General features: G+C 43.4%; 2 protein-coding genes across 4 annotated transcripts; one reads left to right on the top strand and one right to left on the bottom strand.

Annotated features, from left to right (window-relative positions):
• Window positions 1-4,132: 4,132 nt before the first annotated feature.
• LOC100841638 (V-type proton ATPase subunit E) lies at window positions 4,133-8,397 on the bottom strand. The gene is made up of 6 exons (XM_003569441.4): window positions 8,104-8,397; window positions 6,766-6,866; window positions 5,782-5,938; window positions 5,301-5,497; window positions 5,011-5,110; window positions 4,133-4,464 (listed from the first exon to the last, which is right to left on the bottom strand). The coding sequence occupies exons 1-6, from the start codon at window positions 8,203-8,205 to the stop codon at window positions 4,438-4,440; spliced, it is 684 nt and encodes a 227-aa protein (XP_003569489.1). The 5' UTR covers window positions 8,206-8,397; the 3' UTR covers window positions 4,133-4,437.
• A 6,663-nt stretch (window positions 8,398-15,060) lies between these two features.
• Window positions 15,061-20,940, top strand: LOC100841034 (G-box-binding factor 3). 3 transcript variants are annotated; one of them, XM_024458214.1, is made up of 12 exons: window positions 15,061-15,297; window positions 17,784-17,860; window positions 18,210-18,254; window positions 18,350-18,442; window positions 18,576-18,659; window positions 18,884-19,011; window positions 19,135-19,180; window positions 19,266-19,299; window positions 19,505-19,704; window positions 19,927-20,007; window positions 20,166-20,291; window positions 20,399-20,940. In XM_024458214.1, exons 2-12 carry the CDS (start codon window positions 17,801-17,803, stop codon window positions 20,606-20,608), a joined length of 1,107 nt encoding a protein of 368 aa, XP_024313982.1. In that variant the 5' UTR covers window positions 15,061-15,297; window positions 17,784-17,800; the 3' UTR covers window positions 20,609-20,940. The 3 variants fall into 3 exon arrangements, with proteins under 3 accessions (XP_024313982.1, XP_024313981.1, XP_010232100.1); XM_024458213.1 differs by having other exon boundaries at window positions 15,068-15,297; window positions 19,266-19,314; XM_010233798.3 differs by having other exon boundaries at window positions 15,075-15,297; window positions 19,266-19,314; window positions 19,930-20,007.
• The last annotated feature ends 2,091 nt before the right edge of the window (window positions 20,941-23,031 follow it).

Here is a 23,031-nt window from a genome sequence, read left to right as displayed (position 1 = left end):
ATATATTGGATATTTGCTCACCCTCCTGTACTTGTTGAGTCATCTTTGGAGGCCTAATGAGATTGTCTAAACCAGTTTCGATGTAGTTGCTGCACTTTCTACAAAACCATATTTTTCAATGTAATTTATGTAACTTTTGAAAGATCTTTTTTTTTAATTTAGATGTTGAGGTCCTGCTAGGTACCAGTTACTTTTTTTTGTTCCATATAACATAAAGCATTTTTGCCCCGTAAATTTATTTTGGTAGTTTTCTGTGTAACTTTCAGGAACTGTGGAACACTGTAATTTCTCCAAGGATCTCCCTATCTAAATCTTACTCGAGATTATTAATTGAGAAATATGTTTACCTATGTTATTTTCAATGCAGAACAAGAGGAATGCCGGGCAAGCTCTGGATTGTGTTTATGTTTCCGTTAAGAAAGACCATGTGAAGCCATTAAGGTTCAAGCGTATAATATAATGCTATTCCTCGATGAAGTGCCCAAATATTTGAATCCCCTTGGAATTTTCCCCTGCACAAAAGTCCTGGGGACAGATTAAAGCTAGGCTTCCCAAGTTCCATGATATTCATTTCACATATTTCATTGTTCTAAGGCCGGTGTCAGAATATATATTAACACTTACATATGCTTTGTTGACTGTACGTATGTCAAGACAGCATTTCAAGTCTGATTTGTGCAAATCTGCTGATCCGCACTTGCATAAGGACTGAATTTCGTTGTTACATGTGCTTTGTTGACTGGATTATTTTGAAATCGACACATTTTAGTGCAAATATAGCAAGATGCAATGTATCTTAAATTAACAAGTACTTGTAAGACTCCAGTATAGGTGTATCGAGTCGAATGATGTGAACTATGACCGACATCAAACAGTCCTGTCATGTTGCGTGCACACTGTTTTTGTTGAGAAGTACTGTTAGCTATACCTAGTTGCTGCTTGCTCTAGGCACCTTTGCACGGATGTGTTTCGTACTGCTGAACTGCTGATTATCTAATTCGTAAGACTTATAACTAGCCCTATTGATTTTAAGATGAATGATCTACTACATGATACTCTATGAATCCGTTGCTTGGTGCACTACGTCATATAAATCCGTTTTTTTTGTGGTCGTAGACACCCTGTTCTTTTGCATACGTACTTTTAGCACAGGGCCCTTTAGAAATCCTTTTCGTTTCTTTTCTTTAAAGAAATAGAAATCAATTCGTAAGAATTTTCTCATGGTAGCACTTTGGGGGTCAGAATATATATGAGACCATTAAATAATTTTAATTAGGTTGCTTTTCCTAGATCCAATTTTTTGTAGCACCAAATTAATTCATGTGTTCCATTGGCCTACATACAGTTTTCTTTTTAGGGAGGGAGGGGGGGGGGGGGGGGGTATGAAAGCTAAGGTATATGAAAAAGACTTGAGGGGCTAAAAGTGAACTATGTAAATAGTTGAGACACCGAAACCATAATTATATGACTTTTATATGTTCCATGTATTTTCAACGTTGCATTATGAATATCCCATCCACCTTCACATAACTAATGCATAAATCTATAGTGATCTAATAGGTGTTTTAGACGTTGGAAAGATTGGTGACCTCGTACGTTCGTAACCAACGAGATGAAAAGTGGTGCAAGCCCAAAGTGCAAACAGTTATAGGCATAGTTTTTGCATTGTGTGCTAAACTTATTTTTCATTTGCTTTGAAAAAATAAACACAAAAGCAAACAAAAAGAGAGATAGCAAGCTAATGAACAAAATAGCCAAAAATAGGTGAAATAAACGGGATTATGGGAATCCACCATAATACTAAAGGCAACATCAGTGCTTGTAGTCCATCCCAAGGAGTCTTCTCGCATAACCAGGTTAACTATGTGCTTCTTAATATATTGTGTTTGGGGTAGCACGCAAAAATGTAAGTAAACCGTCATAAGATAGCATGTATCACACATTCCTAACAATAAGTTTCTAAATTTACCTTCTATTCTAATGCAGGCATCGGAAAATTTACATGTCAGGGCTAATGCTAACATTGCATTATAAGCAAACCAGTTGTCTATTCACCACAGCCCTATCCCCTTCCACAATCAACTTGGGCTCCCTAACATCCATGCCGGCACTCACCGGTATATATTCCATGTCTGACAATGGTGCAACCTTCCCGCTTCTTCCACCCCCTCCTCCTTCCTCCCTTGAGCCATCACACATACATAGAAGATAGTTTATACAAGTTCGGTACGAGAAACATTTGCAAACATTGCACGTCTAGGGTATATGGTAGGACATATTCCTAGGCAAAAGTCATTCCATGGTCTCCGTTCCAAAATATAAGGTTCCAATACATGTCAATCTTTAAGTTTGATCAAGAATTAGAATAATAAGATATGAGTTACATGATAAAGATGATGTCATTGTTTTTAATAAATTAATATAACTTTTGTGTCTCTCAACCCCATATTTAATTATTAGTCTAGTGGTCTAAATATTGAGATGCATGCCATAGGTGTCTTACATTGCAACTCATGGAGTAACCTAGCTTAGGATATCTACAAATACGTGACATAACTCTTCGACCCGCCATATAGGATAATTCTGATTCTAAAAAGAGACGACAAAGAGAAAATGAAATTGAATCTTGATTATGAATCATGGTCCATGAAAACAAAACTAGTTTTTGTGTGCAATTAGTCTAAGGCACACTGTATTTGTATGAGTTATTTAACTATGAAACATACTCTCTTCGTTCCTTAATAAAGATGATATAGATTTGTGCAGCAGAACTAAATATCTCTTGTTTCTACACTGTCTAGCCTCATAGAAGTTGCTTGGAAGTACAAAAGCGACGCGCAAAACTACATTTTCGCCCGGCGGTGCTGCTCGGAACGCTCCCGGAAGAACAAAACCCTAAAAGCCAGGGAGAGAGAGGGACGCGGCAGGTGCCAAGAATCGGCTGGTGCACGGCCGGTTTTGTAACACGTGCCGGCGCGCGGCCGTTGCCGCACCAATCCCGCGACGGCGGCGCGGGAGGAGAATCTCGGGGCGGCGCTGGAGCTGCTGGGGGCCGTGTGTGTGGTGTAGTGGTCTTTTCCTATGCTGTCCTCCCGTTTGTTTACTCCTCCCCATGCCGCCCTGTTTTGCTTTGCTTTTTTTTTTTTGAGAGAGGTTTTGCTTTGCTTCGTTTCGTTTGTTTTGATGATGCCCTTTCCTTTCTCTCCTCCCTCCTGACCCATCTCGTCGCGTCGGGAACCCCTCTCTCTTTCTCTCACGCCACTACTTCGTCTGCTCTCCCGAGGAGACGAGAAGCCAATAGAAAAATGGTGGCCAACCGATGGTAAGCAAAGTGCAGAGAAGCCAATAGAAAATTGTGGCGATGACATGGCATGCTTCCAAGCACGAGGGCGTGGTCGTGAACTGGCGGCCTGGTGCTGCTGGGCGTGCAGATTCGCTCTTGATCGCAGGTGAGTGGCTAACTTTGTTTTTGTGTCCTTCAATTCAAGCTGTCATGGCCTCAGCTCAAGCCCTGATGTAGATGCATCCACTCTTTTCAAATTCTTCACGTCAGCGAAGGAGATGCTCCGCTGGTACTACTCCCTGTATGAAGTCAGGGACAAGATCACGTGTACCGCATAAAATTTTGGAGTACAAATACAAGTTGCAGAAGCAGGCAAGCAGCGCCACCTGTGTTTTCTTTAAAAAATCACAGAGTGAACAAGCATCGCTCTAACACGGCCCAATATGTGTAAAAAAGGCCACCCACATGATCCAGACGAATTGAGTCGGCCCACTGAAAGGCGCAACGCGGGGTATACGAAAAGCTACGTTCGCGTGGACCACGAGCTTGGGCTTTGCCTTCCTTTCCGGTCCTCGTTCTTGCGTCCTGTGTGCTGTTCAATGGATTGGTTCTTTGTCGAAAAAGCTATCGTGCCGATCGCTTTCGTTTGAGCTATCGTGTGGACGAGGAGATCTTGACATAAATGTTGCCTATTGCAGGGAAAAACAAGTGCCATTCTAGTACGATCATCGGCTGGGTGCATCCCTACGACCCTACACGTTCTCTGAACAGCAACGGCGATGATTTGAACCAGTCGTAGCTCCGCAACGCGGAAGGCCTTACAAGTTACACCAGCAGCCAAAACACACATGAATCAAACAATTCACACTGATAAGACCTGTACACAAGCCGGAGAGTTCATCAAATTAACCGTCGCCACAATGTCTAGCTTAGCTACGGAAGTCTGACGGTACTTTATTTCTTATTCCTCAGAGCAAACTGCGTGCAGATAGTTTGTGCTCGGCGATAATAATGAACAAATATAGTCTTACATAGTGGATGAATACTTTGAACAATCGATGTCTTGCAAAAACAGGAGTTCTTTACAGCTGCAGGGTCAAACCGGCAGCCATTACATAGAAGCAGCTGTACCATCACCGAAATTGAAGTGCAGACTAGGCTGCCACGAGAAGCTTCCGGATCTGCAAGGAGATAAGGATGTTCAAATATTTTCCATGTTAAGCGTCTGAAATAGGTGTCAACTAAAGGTGAGGTGAATATACACCAACACCATTGGCGATGGCCATCAGTATTCATTATGTTTAAGACATGGCAAAATTCTAATCCTCAAAAGTAGTATGTTTCTCCACATAACCCCAGAAGGAAACATCATCTACTGTGGTTAAAGGGAACAAGTGAACTGATTTCCTTAAAAAAAAAACAAGTTAACTGATTTAGCACCAAAGAGGTGTAAGATGTTTTTTTTATTTCCGCCGGGAGTTACTTATCCGGATAAATGTCATACTTCTGGGGCAGTATAATTTTCCCAACAACAAACTAAATGATGATGTCATACTCAAACCATTTTCTAATTAGCAAGACATTAGTAGACTGATCATAATGAAATGCAAAACCATTTACAATATTGCTTCTCCACCAATGAGATTAATCCTAGCAGGAGGTTGCATTATGCAGACACAAGGGGTGGTGGAAAAAAAAATATTGAAAGCTGAGCTAAATGAGCATACCTCAGGCAATTTCTTGCGGAAAACAACTTCCAGCCTTGCATCAACTGTATTCTCAAACACAATCTTCCCATCTCGAGAAGCTAGCACAACACCTCCATGGCTGCATAAACATACTTTTAGCATCAAGAGCGTGATCATGACAATACTGCAAAACTATGGAGTTGGACTGCCTGCTGATTTTAAGTCGACACTTAAACAGACAAATCTAGAAGCACAAATGTGTAGGGCAAGCCAATATATTGCAGATAAGGAAGTACGAAAAAAACCAAGAAAAAATTGCAGTGCATTACCAAAACTGGCCATGTGTATCCTGACGGCTCGGAGAAGGTGGCAGGTAGACACTGTGGTCAACTAGTATCTCTGGCTCGTGGACATTTGCTTTTGCTGCATACTCATTCTTTGCTGAATGCAGTACTGATTCTACATGATGGTGGTCTTCTTTGCGGCAGCGGAGCAGTACAGCTGGCTCTTTCAACCGAAGCAAACCCTGTATTTTATCCAGTAACAGAATATATTAATAAAAAATGAATTTGACAACAATAGGAAGGAATAAGGAGGCATGTTGGTTACTCAATTCTAAATCAAATTCACACGAGTTTATAAAAAAAATACAAGAGAGCACCTAAGATGTGACTTACAAGACCTTGATTCATTAAAACAACTGGATTTTGAATTTTAAATAGATCAACACACACGGGCGTTGGAATCTGATATTCTTTTCTTAATTAGGAACAAAGGAGAAAGGTTTGTCTACGTTATATTCAAACATACCTGAACAACGAGTTCTTTTAGCAGGTGCTTGTATTCATGGTGGTTGCTGCTGACATTCAGGAGCTCCTTCATTGCATCCTCTTTCATCTTATTAACTAAGTCATCCTGGGCCTGAAGCACTTTGATGCGAGAAGCATTCAGCTGCATAGAGTATTCACTGACAAAAGGAAAATAACACTTCATCAGGTCAAAAAAGGATAAGCTCAGAAATACCAATGCTGGTTGCAGTGAATCATGCACTTACCTATTGTTTTGTTTACATTCACGGAAAAGGAAACTCTAATACTAAACAGTCAGCATTACACTCAATTGTGTATGCAAGTTGTAACATGATACTACTTTTAGTACTACATAATGTTACTCTGCCTGTGCTGCTTTGTACATTACCTTATTGCCAGCAGTAGCTTTCTTTTCATCATTGGTTATTAACTTTAAAATATGGCCTTTGCATACTATACTTTAAATGGCATACATCATTGAGCTCTTTCACTAGTAAGTAGCACCAGTCATACAATAGAAGAACACAACTTACAAAAGATATGAAGACATGGCACTCTGAAAAATAATAGTCAAGCATAATATGTCATGTTCTGTATATCTTCAGTAGGAGTACAATCTGTTGCGTTATTTGTAAAGTAGGCATATTATCTTTTTTTTAAATCTTGCATGCGCACATATTTTCATCTATTCTACTAATACAGAATATAAGTGTCCCAAATTTTCAAAAAGTTAACCAGTGCCAGTGGTTACCAATAATGAAGCTTTGAGTGTGAAGCAATTTGTATTTATCTTTTACCATGTTGGTTAACATCACTGATATAATTTTGCTACGATACGTTGCTTAACTCTATCAACAACATATTGTAATATAAACAAAGTGTACAATATGTTTTTAAAAATCTCAAGATGAAATGCAGTTGATAGCATTGTACTATTCCACAATGACCAAGGAGAAAGAGATCATTCAGAAAACTAAAGCCTCACATTTTCTTCCGGACATCAACCTGCTTCTCTTTCCGCTCATATTCTTGCCTGATCTTCTTTTTCTCGGCTTCAACAAGTTGCAACTTCTCAATGTTGAACTCCTGGAAAGTACTTAGACAGATGAGTCAACCATAAGAAGAAAATTAAGACGACCGAACAACTTTTTTTCCAACGAAATAGCAATCATATTTTGGCAAAGCACAAGCATAAACATGGCAATACTGATGATAGGTGGGGCACAAAGCATGGAAATGTGACACAAAACGAACGTATCTTTCCAGAGGTGAGTGGCTTCAGGAAATGAAACAGAAATTCAGTTACAAAAGGCTGGGTAGAGCGTTCTCCAGCTCAGGGAAACTCAGTATGCCCACAAATCATGTCTCCTAGACCTAAAGATAGTGTATTCCCTATGGCATAATTTACTAAAACCCAGGGATGGTAAAAGACAACTTCAGCATACTCGTTCTATTCATGTACAAAACAAACTAAAACAAATAAAGAAAAGCATAATACTAATGAGTAATAACAAGTTAACAACCATTTGGCAAGTCTGTTGGCCAACATCCAGTACAGTGTACACGACCAACTCATCATGCAACTAAACAATGTTGGTACTTGTGGCATTGTATTTGAACATCTAGTCACAGTTACAGTTACCTAATTGATTTGGGATGGTTAATTGTAGGGACTACAAGTGTATGGTGTGGATCGGAGGTCAGCGAATGCCAAACTACATGTGGTCAGCTGCTTCGAAGATTTTGTGACAAGTTTTACGCATGTAGCCTTTTATAATTGAGCTTGAGCTCAACTTTTGTTTGTAGCACCATCAGAACCGGATGGAAGAACAAATACACAACAATAAGTTCTCGATTTAGCTCCAGCTTCAATTTGCTTGCTAACTATCTGTAAGAGCGTAAGTGACATATCACCTACTATGGATTCAGTAAATTCGTGCGACTGGATATAAGTGGAGCGCAAACCATCAGCGTACTTTCAAGTCTAAGTTAACTCCGCGATCTTGATGTGTCTAGATTTGTTCTGCGCATCAACCTCACCGACACCCGAATCTATACGCTTGTCGATCTACCTCGGAACTAGGGCGCTTCCTCAATTTGACATAGATCTCGGATCACAATTTGGAACCTTAGCATCTCAAAAGCCAGAAATAAATAAATAAAGCGTTAGGCTCAAACAAAAGAGCAAGGCGGGAGCTTCTAGATACTTCGAGGTGTCAGGGGGCAACGAACAGATCAAGCCATTAAGCACAGGGAATACCGGATCAAGAAGCTTTGGAAAGCTTCAGCATGGGAGCGGGGGGGGGGGGGGGGGGGGACTGACCTCCTCGGCAGAGACGGAGATCTCGCCGGCCTTCTCCTCGGCCTCCTGGCGGATGAACCGCACCATCTGCAGGATCTGCTTGGATACATCGGCGTCGTTCATCTTGGTGACGGCGGCGTATATGACTGCCGGCGGCTGCTGTGTTCCTCGGCTTCCGGAGACCGCCGCGCGGGGGATCGGAGGAGGACACGGCAGGAGGAGGGAGTCCACGGGAGTGGTCGAGGGGAGGAAGGGAGTCGTGGGGGCTAGTAGGCTGAGCCGCGGGGCAACGTGATCGGTTTGGTTCCTTCGTTGCCGGTGCCTGTCTGTCTGCTCGCTATTATTTCGTGGACCCGGTTCACAGATCCGTGATTTTTCTTGCTTTTGGGTGGTTATCATCTGTTTCCCTGACAGCATTCAAGCAGAAATTGCGTCTAAAATTATGTCCTTTCCAGTTTCAGAGGGGCAATATTTTTTTTTGGCGGATTTCAGAGGGGAAAGATCATCGCATACCCTGGGACGGGCTGGGTTTCGGTCCGGGCTTCATAAAGCCCGGTAGCAAAACCCAAAACCCAGGCCTGGCGGTCCAGCCTGAGGCCCAAACAAGCTTTTTTCTGATCATTCTTAATTCTTAAAACAATAAATTAATAATTTTTGAGATAAAAATGAATTCCGATTTTTCTACTCATAGCCGTTTTGCCCGTGCGCTGCCGCGGCACACCTAGCGCAGCATATTTCCAGCAATTCTCCATCGTTATGCATTGGCATTTCGCCTGTCTTTCCTTATTTTGCACATTGAACAGTTCATGGTGCCATGTTCTATCCCACTTACAGTTTGATAAAAAAGGTTACGAAAAGCAGCGTGCAACATATACTCCGTAACTAAAAGTCAAAAACCCTGTAAGACATTTACCACATGAACCGAACTGAGATAATAAATATATAGTCCTTATATTTCACGTGATATTCATCCTTGATTTTTTTCCTTGAGCTCCAACCCTTCTTTCTCGGTACCAACTATTTTGCAGATAATTTGGCACATCTTGGGATATGTCATTTGAAACTATAGTTCAGACAAGGATGGCAAGAATATATTAGAAGGCTTGAAATCTCCATGGATAAACCAGTTACTGCAGAAGGGAAGGCATTTATTGAACTCTTTGCAAGATTATTGATCATATTTTATTCTCACTATAAACTTCAAGACATATCGTATTCATGAATCCCCAAGCTAGAAACAACACACATTATTTCTAGACTGATATTCTAGTAGCAAAAGCAGGGGTAAAAAAATCAGATTTATTATTAGTGGTGACTATAAATTTACTATTTTGAAGCGAAAAAACACTATCTGATTTAAATTTACTATCGTACTATTTTGGAAGAAATCAATAGATCAAAGTAATACCAAGTAATGAAAAAAAACCCTTTTCACTCACGTTTATATCCTTGTTGGGATTTCACCGAACACCTTGTTGGCATGAATAAGCTTGCAGCAGGCCATTAATCACATCTACATGTTGCAGTAGCTAGTTGTTACTTCCCGTCCCATCTGATTGAAGGGAGAAGCCTGGTGGTCGGGATGCCCTTGCAGAGGAGAAGATGAGGAGGAACCAAAGTTTGGGGGTGGCCCCTGGCCCCGGCCATCGTTTGGGGACGACAGGTTGGGAAGACTTTGACCGCGAGGCTGCGGCAGGCAGGCGGTTGTGGTTGTGGCTGCACAGGATGGAGAGCCAGCATGAGATGTGGCAGGTCAGTGGGGCTCTATCGGGGTCGCGATGGATGGCGACCTTGAAGGCGGCGTCGGGAAGGGGTAGGGGAAGGTTACGGGTGCCACGGCTCTCCTTGATGGGCGGCTCCTCGTTTCCCTCGAGGCGAAGGGCAGGGACTACTCTGCGGCGGCGGCGTCCTCTGCAGATGAGAGAGGCGCGGGGTGACGGTGGAGGAAGCAGCCGCGCGGGGCTAAGGCAAAGCCGTAGAGTGCGGCAACAACAGAGAGAAGAGGCCCTGCGCGAAGGTTTTATTTCCGGCGCTGTCGAGTCGTGACTCGTGACGAAGCGGTACCGGGCAGAGGAAGCGGGTTAGACAGACGACAAAAACGCGTGGTGAAGGAAACGATTCGTATTTTTTAGATAGGTATAGATTGGGTGTTTTATTGACATTGGATATGTTCTGTCTTTGATGTTCTGTATGTGGAACTTCAAGATGGTAACTTATCTTAAGATGTTCTGTCCGTTGAACTTCAAGATGGTTTAGGTCTCTGCTTAGTTTAATTACACATGAATAATTTATATTCCGGTTTGTATTCTAGTTTGCTCCGGTTATTCATGGACCCAACCAAGATGTTGAATGTGAGATTTCGCCCTCCGACTATTCTGATTCAAATAGCCACAATGTTTTTTCTAGTAACGGGGCTTTCATAGCAAGCGTGGCAAGATGAGTTAGCGTTTGTCAGCAATCCGAGGCTTGACCATGGTCACATCAGTAATTCGGTATTGTAAACCTTCTTAAGGGTTGCTAATGACCGATTGACCGGGATAGCAAGCTCAGGATGCTCACTTCATGGATTAAGAAGTTTTTTTTTCAAAAATGCAACCTAGCGGGTGCATCATCTATTAAAGAAGAGGAGCCAGAAGGCTGTGTACAACGCACGCCGTAGCGGCAAACAACACCACAAGGTGGCAAAACACAAAAAAAGATTACATGCTAACAATCCACCTACTCGTCACAAGGGCCGGAATGAGGGTACCACTCCTAAAGAACCCCGCCTGAAACCAGCGACTCAGCTCCTCTCTCACCCTCTCGAAGATCCGCAGCGCCAACGCGGTCGCCCCATTGAAGACCACGTCATTTCGATGGCACCAGATGGTCCAGAAGACCAAGGTAACCATCGTAGACGTCTTTCCGTTCACCCCGAGAGGAGGGAAGGGAGGTCCACCATCCACGCAGGTCCGCGTCCGCGCTCGGACACCAATCACCATGGCCCACCAGGGTGAGCACCTTTAGCCAAACCTGCCGCGAGACCATGCAGCCCACCAGCAAGTGAGAAATACATTCCCTCTCCTGGTCGCAAAGAGGGCATTTGTCGGGCCGCAGGAGGCCGCTTTTCTCCAGCCGGTTAGCCGTCCAACAACGGTTGCGAGCCGCAAGCCATGCGAAGAAGCGGCACCGCCCCGGCGCCCGAGAGCCCCAAACCACCGACGCCATAGGATCATGCGTCAGGCCGGCAAAGAGATTCGCATAGGCTGATTTGGCAGAAAACCGCCCATCGGTGGACCAGTTCCAGGACAAGGAGTCGGGAACCCCATCCACCAGCCGGACATCGCGGATCCACTCCCACAACACAAGAAACTCGCCGATCGCCCGAGTCGATAAGTTTGGCCCCTATCCAGCAGCCACGCACCAATCAGCGTGTCCTTAACCAAGCGCTCGCGCAACACCTTGGGCCGGATGTTTGCCGCAAGCACCGGGAAAGCCTCGCGGAGGCGCACACCCCGCAACCACCTATCGGACCAGAACAAGGTGCTCGACCCATCACCCACTCTATAAGACGTGGCTGCCTCGAAGATCTCCTCAACCTCCCTGGAGGCCTCGAAAGAAAAGTCTTTCCAAGGCCTCGAGTCATCCGTTCGTTCAAGTCACCTCCATCGAACACGCAAGGCAAGGTTGAGCAGATGGAGATTGGGGATACCAAGCCCACCGAAGGGCTTCGGCGAGCAGACAACCTTCCAGGCCACCATGCAGTGACCGCCCTTCGCCTCTTTCTGTCGCCTCCAGAGGAATCCACGGCAGACCTTGTCCACGCCCTTCAAGATTTTAGCCGGCAAATCGAGCGACATCATAGCGTAGACCGGCATAGCAATCAAGGTGGACTTGATGAGCACAAGCCGGCCGCCCTTGGACAGGAGGGGGGCCTTCCACGACGCCAGCCGGCCTTCAATCTTGTCCACCAGCGGCTTGATCTGCCCAGCCGACTATTTCCTCAGCCCAAGCGGTAGGCCCAAGTAGGTACAAGGAAAGGCACGAATCTCGCACTGCAGAATATTGCCCACCATCGACCGTTGCTCCTCGGAGCAGCGAATAAGATGAGCGGAACTCTTGGCGAAGTTCGTGCGGAGACCAGAGGCATCACAAAAATCTGAGAGGATCGCGGACATGCCCACCACATCCTTCTAAGTCGGTCGCAGGAAGGTAACCACATCATCAGCGAAGATGGACGTGCGGTGAGAAAATCCCCGCGAAGCGAGCAGGGACAGAAGCCCGATCTCCGTCGCCTTCTCCATCATGCAATGGAGAACATCCATCAACAGGATGAAAAGCATCAGGGAAAGGGGGTCTCCTTGCCGAAGGCCTCTCCTATGCTCAATGGGAGCCCCTGGGAAACCATTGAGGATGACTCTTGTAGACGCAGAAGAAAGGAGCCCACAGATCCACGCCCTAAAGCGGGGGCCAAAGCCACGACGCACCAAGGTCTCCAATAGGAAGGCCCAATCCACTGTGTCAAAGCCTCCGTGATATCAAGCTTGAGGAGAATCGCGTCAATCCTCGCTCGGGGGAGTTTCCTCACCGGGCATTGCACCAGCATGAAGTTGTCATGGAGGCAACGCCCCTTGACGAAGGCACTCTGGTGAGGGCCAACCAGCAACGCCAAGGAAGGCGCCATCCGCGTCGCGAGGACCTTCGCGAACAGCTTGGCCACACCGTGAATGAGGCTAATCGGCCGAAAGTCCCGCACCTCATGCGCATCCTGCTTCTTAGGCAGGAGAGTGATAAGCGCCGAATTAGTGGCCCTCATACCCCGCACGTCTAGCCTCGCCAAGGCATCGAAGACCGCCACCACGTCATGCTTAATGACCTCCCAGCAGGAAACGAAGAATCTCCCAGTGAAACCATCCGGGCCAGGCGTCTTATCAAGCTCTTGGGCTTTAACCACGGCCCAGATCTCCTCCTCCGAGAAATCTCTCTCAAGGGCCTCCAGGTTGCAGCTAGGGATGTCCAGGAAATCGAGGTCCAAAGAGGATGTCCGATCCTGGACCGAGCCCAGCAAACCGGTGAAGAAATCATCCATCGCCATGGCCTTCTCCTCGTGCCCCGACACCAGCACATCATCCATGAGGAGGTGAGAGATGAAGTTCTTCCTCCTCCTGTGACTCGCATGCAGGTGAAAGAAGCGCGTGCAAGCGTCACCCTCCCGAAGCCAAAGAACTTCAACGGTGTCTACGAGTTTAAGGTTTTAAATAGGCTTTACTCGTTTACAAAGTTATCTCGCTATTCAAAGAATAATTCAAAATGAAACAAACATGACTTCAAACTGAGAGGTTGATCCCCCGACGTGTTGTTAAGGTATAACCGCCGTCCTGACCGTCCAATAAAGTTTCAAAGAAGGTTGGTTGTTTCAAAGAAGGAGTACTTTCATGTCTGTCACCTAGGCGAGTGATTGATCGATAATCTGCTGATAATCTGGGAGCTGACTTGACACCAAATTCACAGCTGATCAGCCAGACTCGGATGCCACGGCGCCTAAACTTTCGTGCATTCGTGTACAGTGCGAAGAAGCTTCATTTTCCTCTCTTTCTTTAAGAACAATCGTCCCTCGCCGTGGTGGGGTCCAAGTGGCAACAACACCTCATCACGCTCACATGACCGGGTGACCCAGCTGGCCATCCTCTAGCCGTCTAGCGCAGGTGACGGCGTATATAGGTCGGCACGGAAAATGACGCGTGTAGCGTGACGCAGGATTAACAACTCCGGGTCGTTGCCCAGCTCACCTCCGAGTCTCCGGCCGGAATCCATGTTTTTAGAACACTCTCCCTCCCCCCGGCTCAGACAATCAGACGCGAATCAGGCTCATGAACACTATACTCCAAGCAGGTCTTGTGTCCAGCGCGGTTAAGATGAAGGGAAAAACACTCTTAAATAACTTGGAAACTTGGTATATTGTCATCACCTTTTGTTTTGTGTTGGCAGCTAGCCCTCTGCAGGTCACCAAAAGTTCCACCTCTAAACTAGAAAATTCAATGCTAGTAATATCTGTGGCAACCTAGTGGTAGCCGAATCATGCATTTCTTCCGTGCATGCATGGATTAGCAGCCAGGAAACACCTAATTAGAGGATTTTTTTTTCCGAAAAGGAGTGAATATCCGGTCTCTGCATCAATCGACGCACACAATCATAATATTATTAAACCTAATTAGAGGATATTTACAGTACCCTGGCACTCCTTATTAGGGTTGAGAGTACCAAAGAAATCAGCCGTCCATTTGTAAGGGTAAATTAGTCATATTTCCACGTTAATCTGGACTATCTCTCTGTGATACCTTTGCGATTGACCTGCCGCCGCCGCCGCGATCGACCGCCTCCTGCTCTCCCATCACAGGACGCATGGTGCCGCCGGCCGGCAGCCGCGCCCAGATCGACCGAGTGCATTTCTCAACGACTCCTCCCACGGCCAAATAAACTGTCCGCACTTGCTCGGCCGAATCAACATCATTTCCCGTGAAACAGACGAGTAGTGCTAGATCAATCTTTCTAAGTTCAGAAAAACCTTTTGCTCCCGCCAGCTTCCAAAGACTTGATTAGTGATACTGGACGATGACTAGCATATTAGCCCGTACCCAATGAATTAAATAACTCGTGATTATGAATTTTACCTTAATTCGCAGGCACTCCTTAGTTTCAGGGACGGTACTCCACAAAATCTGTGATGGAGTACCAAGCAAGATTATCCAGTAGAACAGGACATATGAACGGCTCATATTTATTCCGGTGTACCGTAAAAGAGCTCCCTAAATTAAGCTTAACCAATCCCAGAGTACGGTGAGATGGACGCATGAAAAAACCGGTGTACACTATACGGGTACGCTACGCCGATCTTTAGTCTGTAAACCAAACTACCCACCTCGATCCATACGTGCTTCGGCAGGCAGGTATCAGGCGCCGACGCGTGCCCTGTGACGAGGCAGCCACCAGCTCCTTCCGCGCCCCCCATCTCAGTGGCAAGACTTTCCCCCCCGTCCCTCGCCCCCCGAATCAAACACCGCCCGGGCGCATGCACACGGCACACACAACACAAGCAAAGCTAGCAACGCCTCCCACCCCTCGCTGCATCCGCTCCCTCGCATCCGTGTTGCACTTCATATAACGACGGAAACGACCTACTGCTGCCTGAATTCTCCGGCCGGGCTCTCCGTCACAAGTGCGCGAGCGCCGATCCAGGTACGCACGGAGCTCAGTCGATCTCTCCGCTTCCCGTTCTTCGTACGATTCCGCTCGGTCCCCTCCGGGCGTCCCCGAAGGTTCTAGAGCACAAGCTGATCCTCGGGTAGTTGCTGCACTGAAAACTGTGTGTATACCTTCCGTCCGCAGCATACCATTGCGTTGCGGTACCCCTGCTGCTGCTGCTTTCGATCGGTTCTCGTCGCCGGGGTGGGAAGCGCCGGCCAGTTCCGTACCGGGGTTTACGTGGCGAATCGTGCGGTCATACGTAGGAAAGCACCCTTGGGCTTGGGGAGATAGTGGGGTGAGGAAAAAGAAGGAAAATAAAGGGGCGCGGCGCAGATTTTGCAGCACACGCGAGTAGTAGGATAGAAGGATTGTGAAATTGATGTCTCAGTACAGGTCACACTCACACCGCGTTTGTCCTCTCCAGACGTCACTTGGCCTTTTGGATAGGTGTAGCTTTCGGCCTGTCTAATCACCTCTTCGCTGCGATCATACGTGGATGCTGTCGTGCTTAATTGCACCTGAAAAGGATAGATAGGGGAGGGCTGATCTGGTTGTGCGGGCACGTGGAGTGGGGATAGTGGTTGCCGTAATCCTGTGTTAACTTTTTTGACATCAACCAGCCCTGTGTTCATTCTCGAAAACAACCCAGCCGGCAGCCCTGTGTTAATTCGGTAACACGAGGATTTTTTTTTCGAAACGGATTCGGTAACACGGGATGGTGCGTGTACTTTCTGCTATTGGTATTGGACGCCGCAGACAGGACAAGTACTCCACTAGATAGAAAGAAGTGAAAGGTGTGTTTGGTTTTGGTCCAGATTTGTCTTGGCTAGCCAAAATATTGGCCAACTTTTCGTTTGCCCACAAATTGACCAACTTTGGTTAAAAAAAACTACATTTGAAAAAATTATTTTGGCTTGCCAAAATGTTAGTAGTATCCGTCTAAACATTTTGTGGCCATAACTAGACCTAGGCAAGCCCAAGCCTTGCCCAGCCCTGAGACATGGAAAAACAGACTTCTTGCCTATTAAAATTTTTAGATTAGTCATTTTTTGAATAAAAAAGTTTTCATATCTATTTTTTTAAAAAATACTATTTTTATTCCTATAGGGCTTTTTTCGGACCAGGCATCGGGTAGAAAAATGGAGCCCGAGTCCTGCTCGGGACACCGGGCTTTGGGCCGAGCTACCCATGCCCAGCTCTATCCATAACCAAAATATGGCAGGGTATAATTTCACCACCATCCAAACACATCCCAAACATCTAAAGTCAAAGGGAAGTCCATTTCCCATGGCCCATCAACCATAGCGATAATCATATCCGCAACAATAAAAATGGGGCGGCTAACTGGGTGAAGGCTGGCCTAAAGCATTTGAACTTCACCCCGGGAGAGAAATCTTTAGCATGTTCTTTATTTTTTTTCCTTTTTCTCCTGTCTCTTAATGAACGAATGGAATGTTGCAAATTTTTGTCTCCTGTTAGAAAAAAAACTCGACATGTGAAACCATTTGGACTGCAAACTCAACCATTTGATATAATCATCTGTTTACCATCAGATTTTTTCACAAACATTGTAGTCATGTCATAAAAATCATTTAACGCGATAAAAATCCATTTCTTAATCTGCTGCTATTTTTTGAGAAAGTTTTTACGTGAAGAAGAAATGCTACAGAAATAAAAAAATTAGTACAAAGTCAACAGCATGAAGTTAGGTTTTAAGATGGAGCTGAATTTCCTAGAAGTTCCCCGTGTCTTGTTTTACCTGATATTAAAAAAATATGTGTGTTTTTGTTAATAAAAGTCCCAGTCAGCAATTTTGCGTTTACAATCTATTGTCCTGGGTAGAAGCTTGAGACAAAAACTGAACACACATAATTGACTTGCCGAACCAATGATGTGTACGGACGCTAGTGTGGTTAATGTCAAATTAGGAGAACACATTCAAGTTTTTTGAAGCAGGGCCATTACTGTGATTTACTCTGTTAAAAGTTTACCCCAATTTCGTAATATATATATAAGACTAATAAGTTTTCGTTAAGACAATACATTGACCAAGATTTACTCCATTAATACATGATTTATGTGACACAAAATCACAATCAGGACTAGTAAGGTTTCGTTAAGACAGCATTGACCAAGATTTACTCCATTAATACATGATTTATGTGATATGAAATCAAAATTATCAGTAAGTAATTTTTAAAACTAATTTTGTGAATTTCCTGGAATATAACCATATATTAAGAAAATAATTCTTTGTCAAAACCTTATCTGAACGAAACCTAACAAGTCTTATATTATCAAAGGGAGGTAAATTTGAAGTTCAGTGGAGGTGAATTGTTATATCTGGGATATTTGAGAAATTCAAGAACATCTCACAACTATGTGAGCAGTACTTTCAATTGAAACATTACATTTTGGATTATTTGCAGAACACAGATTTTAGTTAATCTCAACTTTGTCACGAAAACTATATGCAGGCATTTATAAAAAAGGCATGGGGCATGATGAAGCTGTAGTCATTCAGAACTCAGGAAAAGCACCATCACCTCCCAAGGTAAGTGCTATTTAGTATAGTTGTTGCAGTATTTGACTGGATCACTGGATCAAACATGATTTCAGAGACTATAAAAGAGCAAACGTGGATGATTAGATGAACTCTTCTTTGGTTGTATCAGCTTGATATGGGGATAAGAATCAATAAAGCTCCCTTTTAGGAAAAAATATATGTTAAGGCTTAGCACAGCAGTTAGTTTAGTGAGACTACAAAAGTGACTGGATTTGTACAAATATCCCTGAAACGCCAAGACACAATTTTTATAAATTAACTATATCGGTTACAAGCAGGTGGAGTGGTGGACTAGTTAAAGGTTTGGGTCTAAGTAGTAACTGAATTTGGTTTGCAGGATCAACCAGCTCTTTATCCATGCCTTGATTGGTCAACTATGCAGGTTAAGTTCCTCGTATTTTAGTATTTGCCGCTGATCATTGAAATTCAAGTGCTATTGAACTGAGCAACTAACATAAAACATGATCATCTGTGCAGGCATATTATGGCCCAGGGATCATGCCACCAACATATTTTTGTCCTGGATTAGTTCCTGGACATGCCCCTCCCCCATATATGTGGAGTCCTCAGGTATTTTAGTCTACTTTCCATGTATCAGATGTTCTTTTACATCTATAGTAATATCTCTAAATTCTTTCCATATATCAGATGCTGTTTTACATGTATAGTGATATCTCTAAATTCTTTCTCTCTGCCACTGCAGCCACTGCTACCCTCTGCTTCGGCGAAGCCATATACTGCAGTACACCCACATGGTGGAGGTTTCTCACATCCTTTCATGCCCCTAGTAAGTATGGGACTGTGCTCTCCTTTATCTATTTTTCACTCACATCCCAAGAACTAAATTCGGAAAGGGACTGTCCATTTATGACTTGCCTGGAATTTTCTTAACTCTCAATCACATATTTAATCCTTTGGATCAACATTCAACAGCCCACATACAACCTACAAACTAAATATTGCACTGACATTTCATTATGGTGTTCTTACTGACTGTTTCTTTATGTAAAGATGGTGAACCCTTTGAGCGTTGAGCCAGCAAAATCTGTGAACAGTGATGAGAACAACCAAAATAAGAAACTGAAGGAAGTTGATGGGACTGCTGTGTCCACTGGCAGTGGCCACAGTGAAAAAACAAGGTGATACAGGATTTATTTTGTTAGAATTGCTTTTCCCATCGACAATTATTTTTGGCATATAGGCATATAGCTGTTGTTTCTTCACTAAACTGAGATCATGTGCATCTTATGCGGCAAATGCAGTTGGGATTGCAGCGTAGGAGGATCAAGTGATGGAAACATCCAAAAGGTACCGTTCCGTGATTAGTATCATCACGATACTCTGAATCAGTGAGCAAAGTGTTACCGTATGAATGTGTTTGTTCATTGTTTAGGCAAGTGGAACTCCCAAGAAAAGGCGCTTACATGGTACGCCTATAGCAGGTACCCAACCCTGGTACCCATTTATTCTTTTACACTATGTCCTCATATCATCTGGTGCCTACTTGATCCCGTGCAGTTCAAATCTGGCGACCACAAACTTTGTGCTAGTATAATTTTCTTTTTATTTATCAACCTATATTTTAAATTTGTATTATAATTATATCACAATATAATTCCTTCAATTTTACAGATGGCAAGAAGGCTTTACATTATTCTGCAGCCCTGGAAACAGGTGGGACTACGACGGGTAACGATGTACCTGGAGAACAAGGAAGACCAACGAATCTGCCAAGTCTATACATTCCAGATAGAGCAATCAAACCGAATGCTAGCACTGCTAGTGATTTCAGTGTTATTGGCACACCAATATCAACTGAATTTCCAGACCAGGTATCGTTGTTCTCGCTTTTTCATTCATTCATTTTTTAATTGCTACTAGTAAATTTTGAAGTGAGAAATGCTGGATATTTTTGGATAAAGCAATAAATAATTTATTTTGTTATATATCTCTTGTGTATCTTAAACTGGTGTCAACTACTCACCACTACCTCTTCTGTGGTGCACATTCAGATGCCACTCTGCTTTCTGAAGAATTAATCCTTCTTGAATTAGCAGGATCGCAAGGAGTCAAAGCGTGAACGAAGAAAACAATCAAATAGGGAGTCTGCACGACGGTCAAGGCTGAGGAAGCAGGTACTCTAAGATAGTTACATATGTTCCGTGGTGTTTCTCTTGAGTTAAAAAAATTAAAACATCTATACCCTGCTTGTACAGCTCAGGGTGCTTTCCTGAGTACAATCTGAATTCTGAAACTTTCCTAATATAAGAACTGCGTGTTTTTGTTCTTTCAGGCCGAGACTGAGGAACTGGCTAAAAAGGTAGAGTTACTAACTGCAGAGAACACATCCCTTAGACGTGACATAAGAAGGCTAACAGAAAGCTCCAAAAAACTCAGATCAGAGAACTCTGCTCTAATGGTACTTCATTCATTCTTTGATAATGTGAATACCAGAATACATGATGTCCTGTTTTGTGTTTTCCTTCAGTCCGGTCTCATTTTCTTCAGTCCCACCTCCTATCGCAGGCGACACTAACAGAGGCCGCGCCAGATCAGACGCCAGAAGCGTCCGCAGACCAAACAGCTGAACAGTCAGCCCGTGCTGCCAAAAATTTCATGCCAGTTATGGACAGCACGAGCGCATCAAGGAACAGCGGGCACATGGCGCATGGCGTGCCCAAGCTTCGTCAACTCCTGGGCTCTCGTCTGGCAAGCGACGCCGTGGCTGCACGCTGATGTGGCCTGGCGAGATTAACATGTGTGTGGAGCTAGTTACGATCGATCTGATCGTTGTACACCTATAGTAGCTGCATGCTGATGTGCGACCGAACGCACACATGTGGCTTGGCGAGATTAACATGTGGTTTGGAGCTAGTTACGATCGATCTGATCGTCGTACACCTGTAAATTAACCGTTAAGATGAGATGGGGTCTTCTAACCACCCCACGGAGATATTTTGGAACCTCCACCGACCAACGGTATATATACGGGGCGAAGCTAAGTGGCGGAGCTCCGCCTGGTTTTGTATCGGCGGACGATTCCGACCAAGTGTGGTCCCGCGCACTCCCGCGTTCGGCTCGTTCCCTTTTCCTGTTTTTTTGTCTCGTCCGTGACTTCCGACTTCCGTTCAGCCTCCTCCTCCCGTGCACGCGTTCTGCTTTGTCCATGCTGGGCCTGGTGCTAAAGCCCAACAATTACAAGTCTGATTTTTTTGTCTTTTTTACTACAGAAAAGTGCGGTTCGTTGGGCTTTTTTTTGTCTTTTTCCTTTTTGGGACAGTGGTTTTCAGGGAACTAAAACGGGTGGGGAATAGCACTTTCAATCAAGAAGACTAGACACTTTCAAATCATATTGAGATATTAAAAATCACATAAGAAGGTTTTTATGCAAAATACTGACATAAAAATTACAAATTTTAGTAGATCCCACTGTTATGATCCGATATTCAAACTTCTATAATCATTACACAGAACTTCCAAATTTTAGTTCTATGAGAAGTCTGCGAAAAGCAAGCTTGTGTCACGGAATCTCAATCTCATATCAAAAAAGTCGATTGCAATCCTCCTCTCGAAACAATTAAAACCTTATCTAACGCCAACGAGCACCTCCTAGAAGAAGACAAAAAAGGCTCATCAGAGCTAGTATGAATAATTTATTGGAAGTACAGAACACAAAATCTAAAAAGCGTGTATAAAAGTCTAAAAGCTGATATGAGAGAAATTTTTTTACCAGATTCTCTAGCCATCGTCCTACACAAAAATCTGAAGAAAACATTATTTTCGGTAAAAATGAAATGTACAAAACTTCTTCGTTAGAAACTCATCGTGGGATCATAAGAAAAGCTCGCCATTGGAACATCAAAAGCTAATCATGTGGTCGCTAAATATCTAATCCTTAGAAAGTTCAAATGCTCGATGGATTTTGGAAAAACTAAAAGCTCAGGAAGATTGTTAAAATATCATGACGAGGTCCTTAGAAGCTCAGGAGATTGTTTAAAGCTCGTCATGAACTTAGAAAAAATAATTGGAAAGCATGTCTCAAGGATTTTTGAAAATCAAAAGGACATGATGCATTCGTTAAAAAGCTTATCATGGGATCCCTAAAAAGCTGATCGTTAGAATGCTAAAAGCTCAAGGATTTTCGGAAAAAAAGAAATAGACAAGACTTGTTTATTAAAAAGTTCGTCATGGCGTCATAAAAAAAGCTATTATTAGAACATTAAAAGGACATGATGCTTTCGTTGAAAAACTCATTATAATTAAAGTTAAAATGACCAACGTTTTTGGAAAAAAAATAAAACTACGTGACGGGTTCGTTAAAAACTAATCATGGGATCCTTAAAAGATGATTGTTAAGAGTGCTAAAAGGTCATCATAAGATAGTTAAAAGCTCAAGGATTTTGGAAAAAAATGAAATGTACAAAACTTGTTCGTTAAAAACTCATCGTGGGATCATAAGAAATTCCATCTTTAGGAAGTTAAAATGCTCAATGGATTTTAGAAAAATTAAAAGCTGGTAAAGAGATTGTTAAAAGATCATCATGAACTTTGAAAAATAAATTGGAAAGCATGTCTCAAGGATTTTGGAAATCAAAGCACATGATTTGTTCGTTAAAAGGTCATCATGGAATCCTTAAAAGCTGATCGCTAGAATGCTAAAAGCTCAAGGATTTTCAAAATAAAAATATATAGACAAGACTTGTTTACTAAAGAATTCATCGTGGCATCATAAAAAGCTTGTTATTAGAACATTAAAAGCACATGATGCGTTCGTTAAAAGGCTAATTACATAAAATTAAAATGCTCAATGGTTTTGAAAAAATTAAAAGTTCATGATGCGTTCGTTAAAAGCTAATCAAGGGACACTTAAAAAGCTGATCGTTAGAATCCTTAAAAGCTCATCATAAGATCGCTAAAAGATCAATGGTTTTAGGAAAAATTACCTCATGATGAGATCGCTAAAAGCTCATGATGAGATCGTCGAAAGCTCATCATGAAGTTAGAAAAATAGTTGAGAGTATACAAGCTCATAATGTGTTCGTTAAAAAGCTCATCTTGGGATGCTTAAAAGCTCGTAGTTATAATGCTAAAAGGTCATCGTAAGATCGTTGAAAGCTCAAGGATGTTAAAAGATCATAAAGATGAGATTGTTAAAAATA

This window comes from Brachypodium distachyon, chromosome 2, assembly GCF_000005505.3.
Source record: "Brachypodium distachyon strain Bd21 chromosome 2, Brachypodium_distachyon_v3.0, whole genome shotgun sequence".
NCBI lineage: Eukaryota > Viridiplantae > Streptophyta > Magnoliopsida > Poales > Poaceae > Brachypodium > Brachypodium distachyon.
This window is presented reverse-complemented; position numbering and strand designations above follow the sequence as displayed.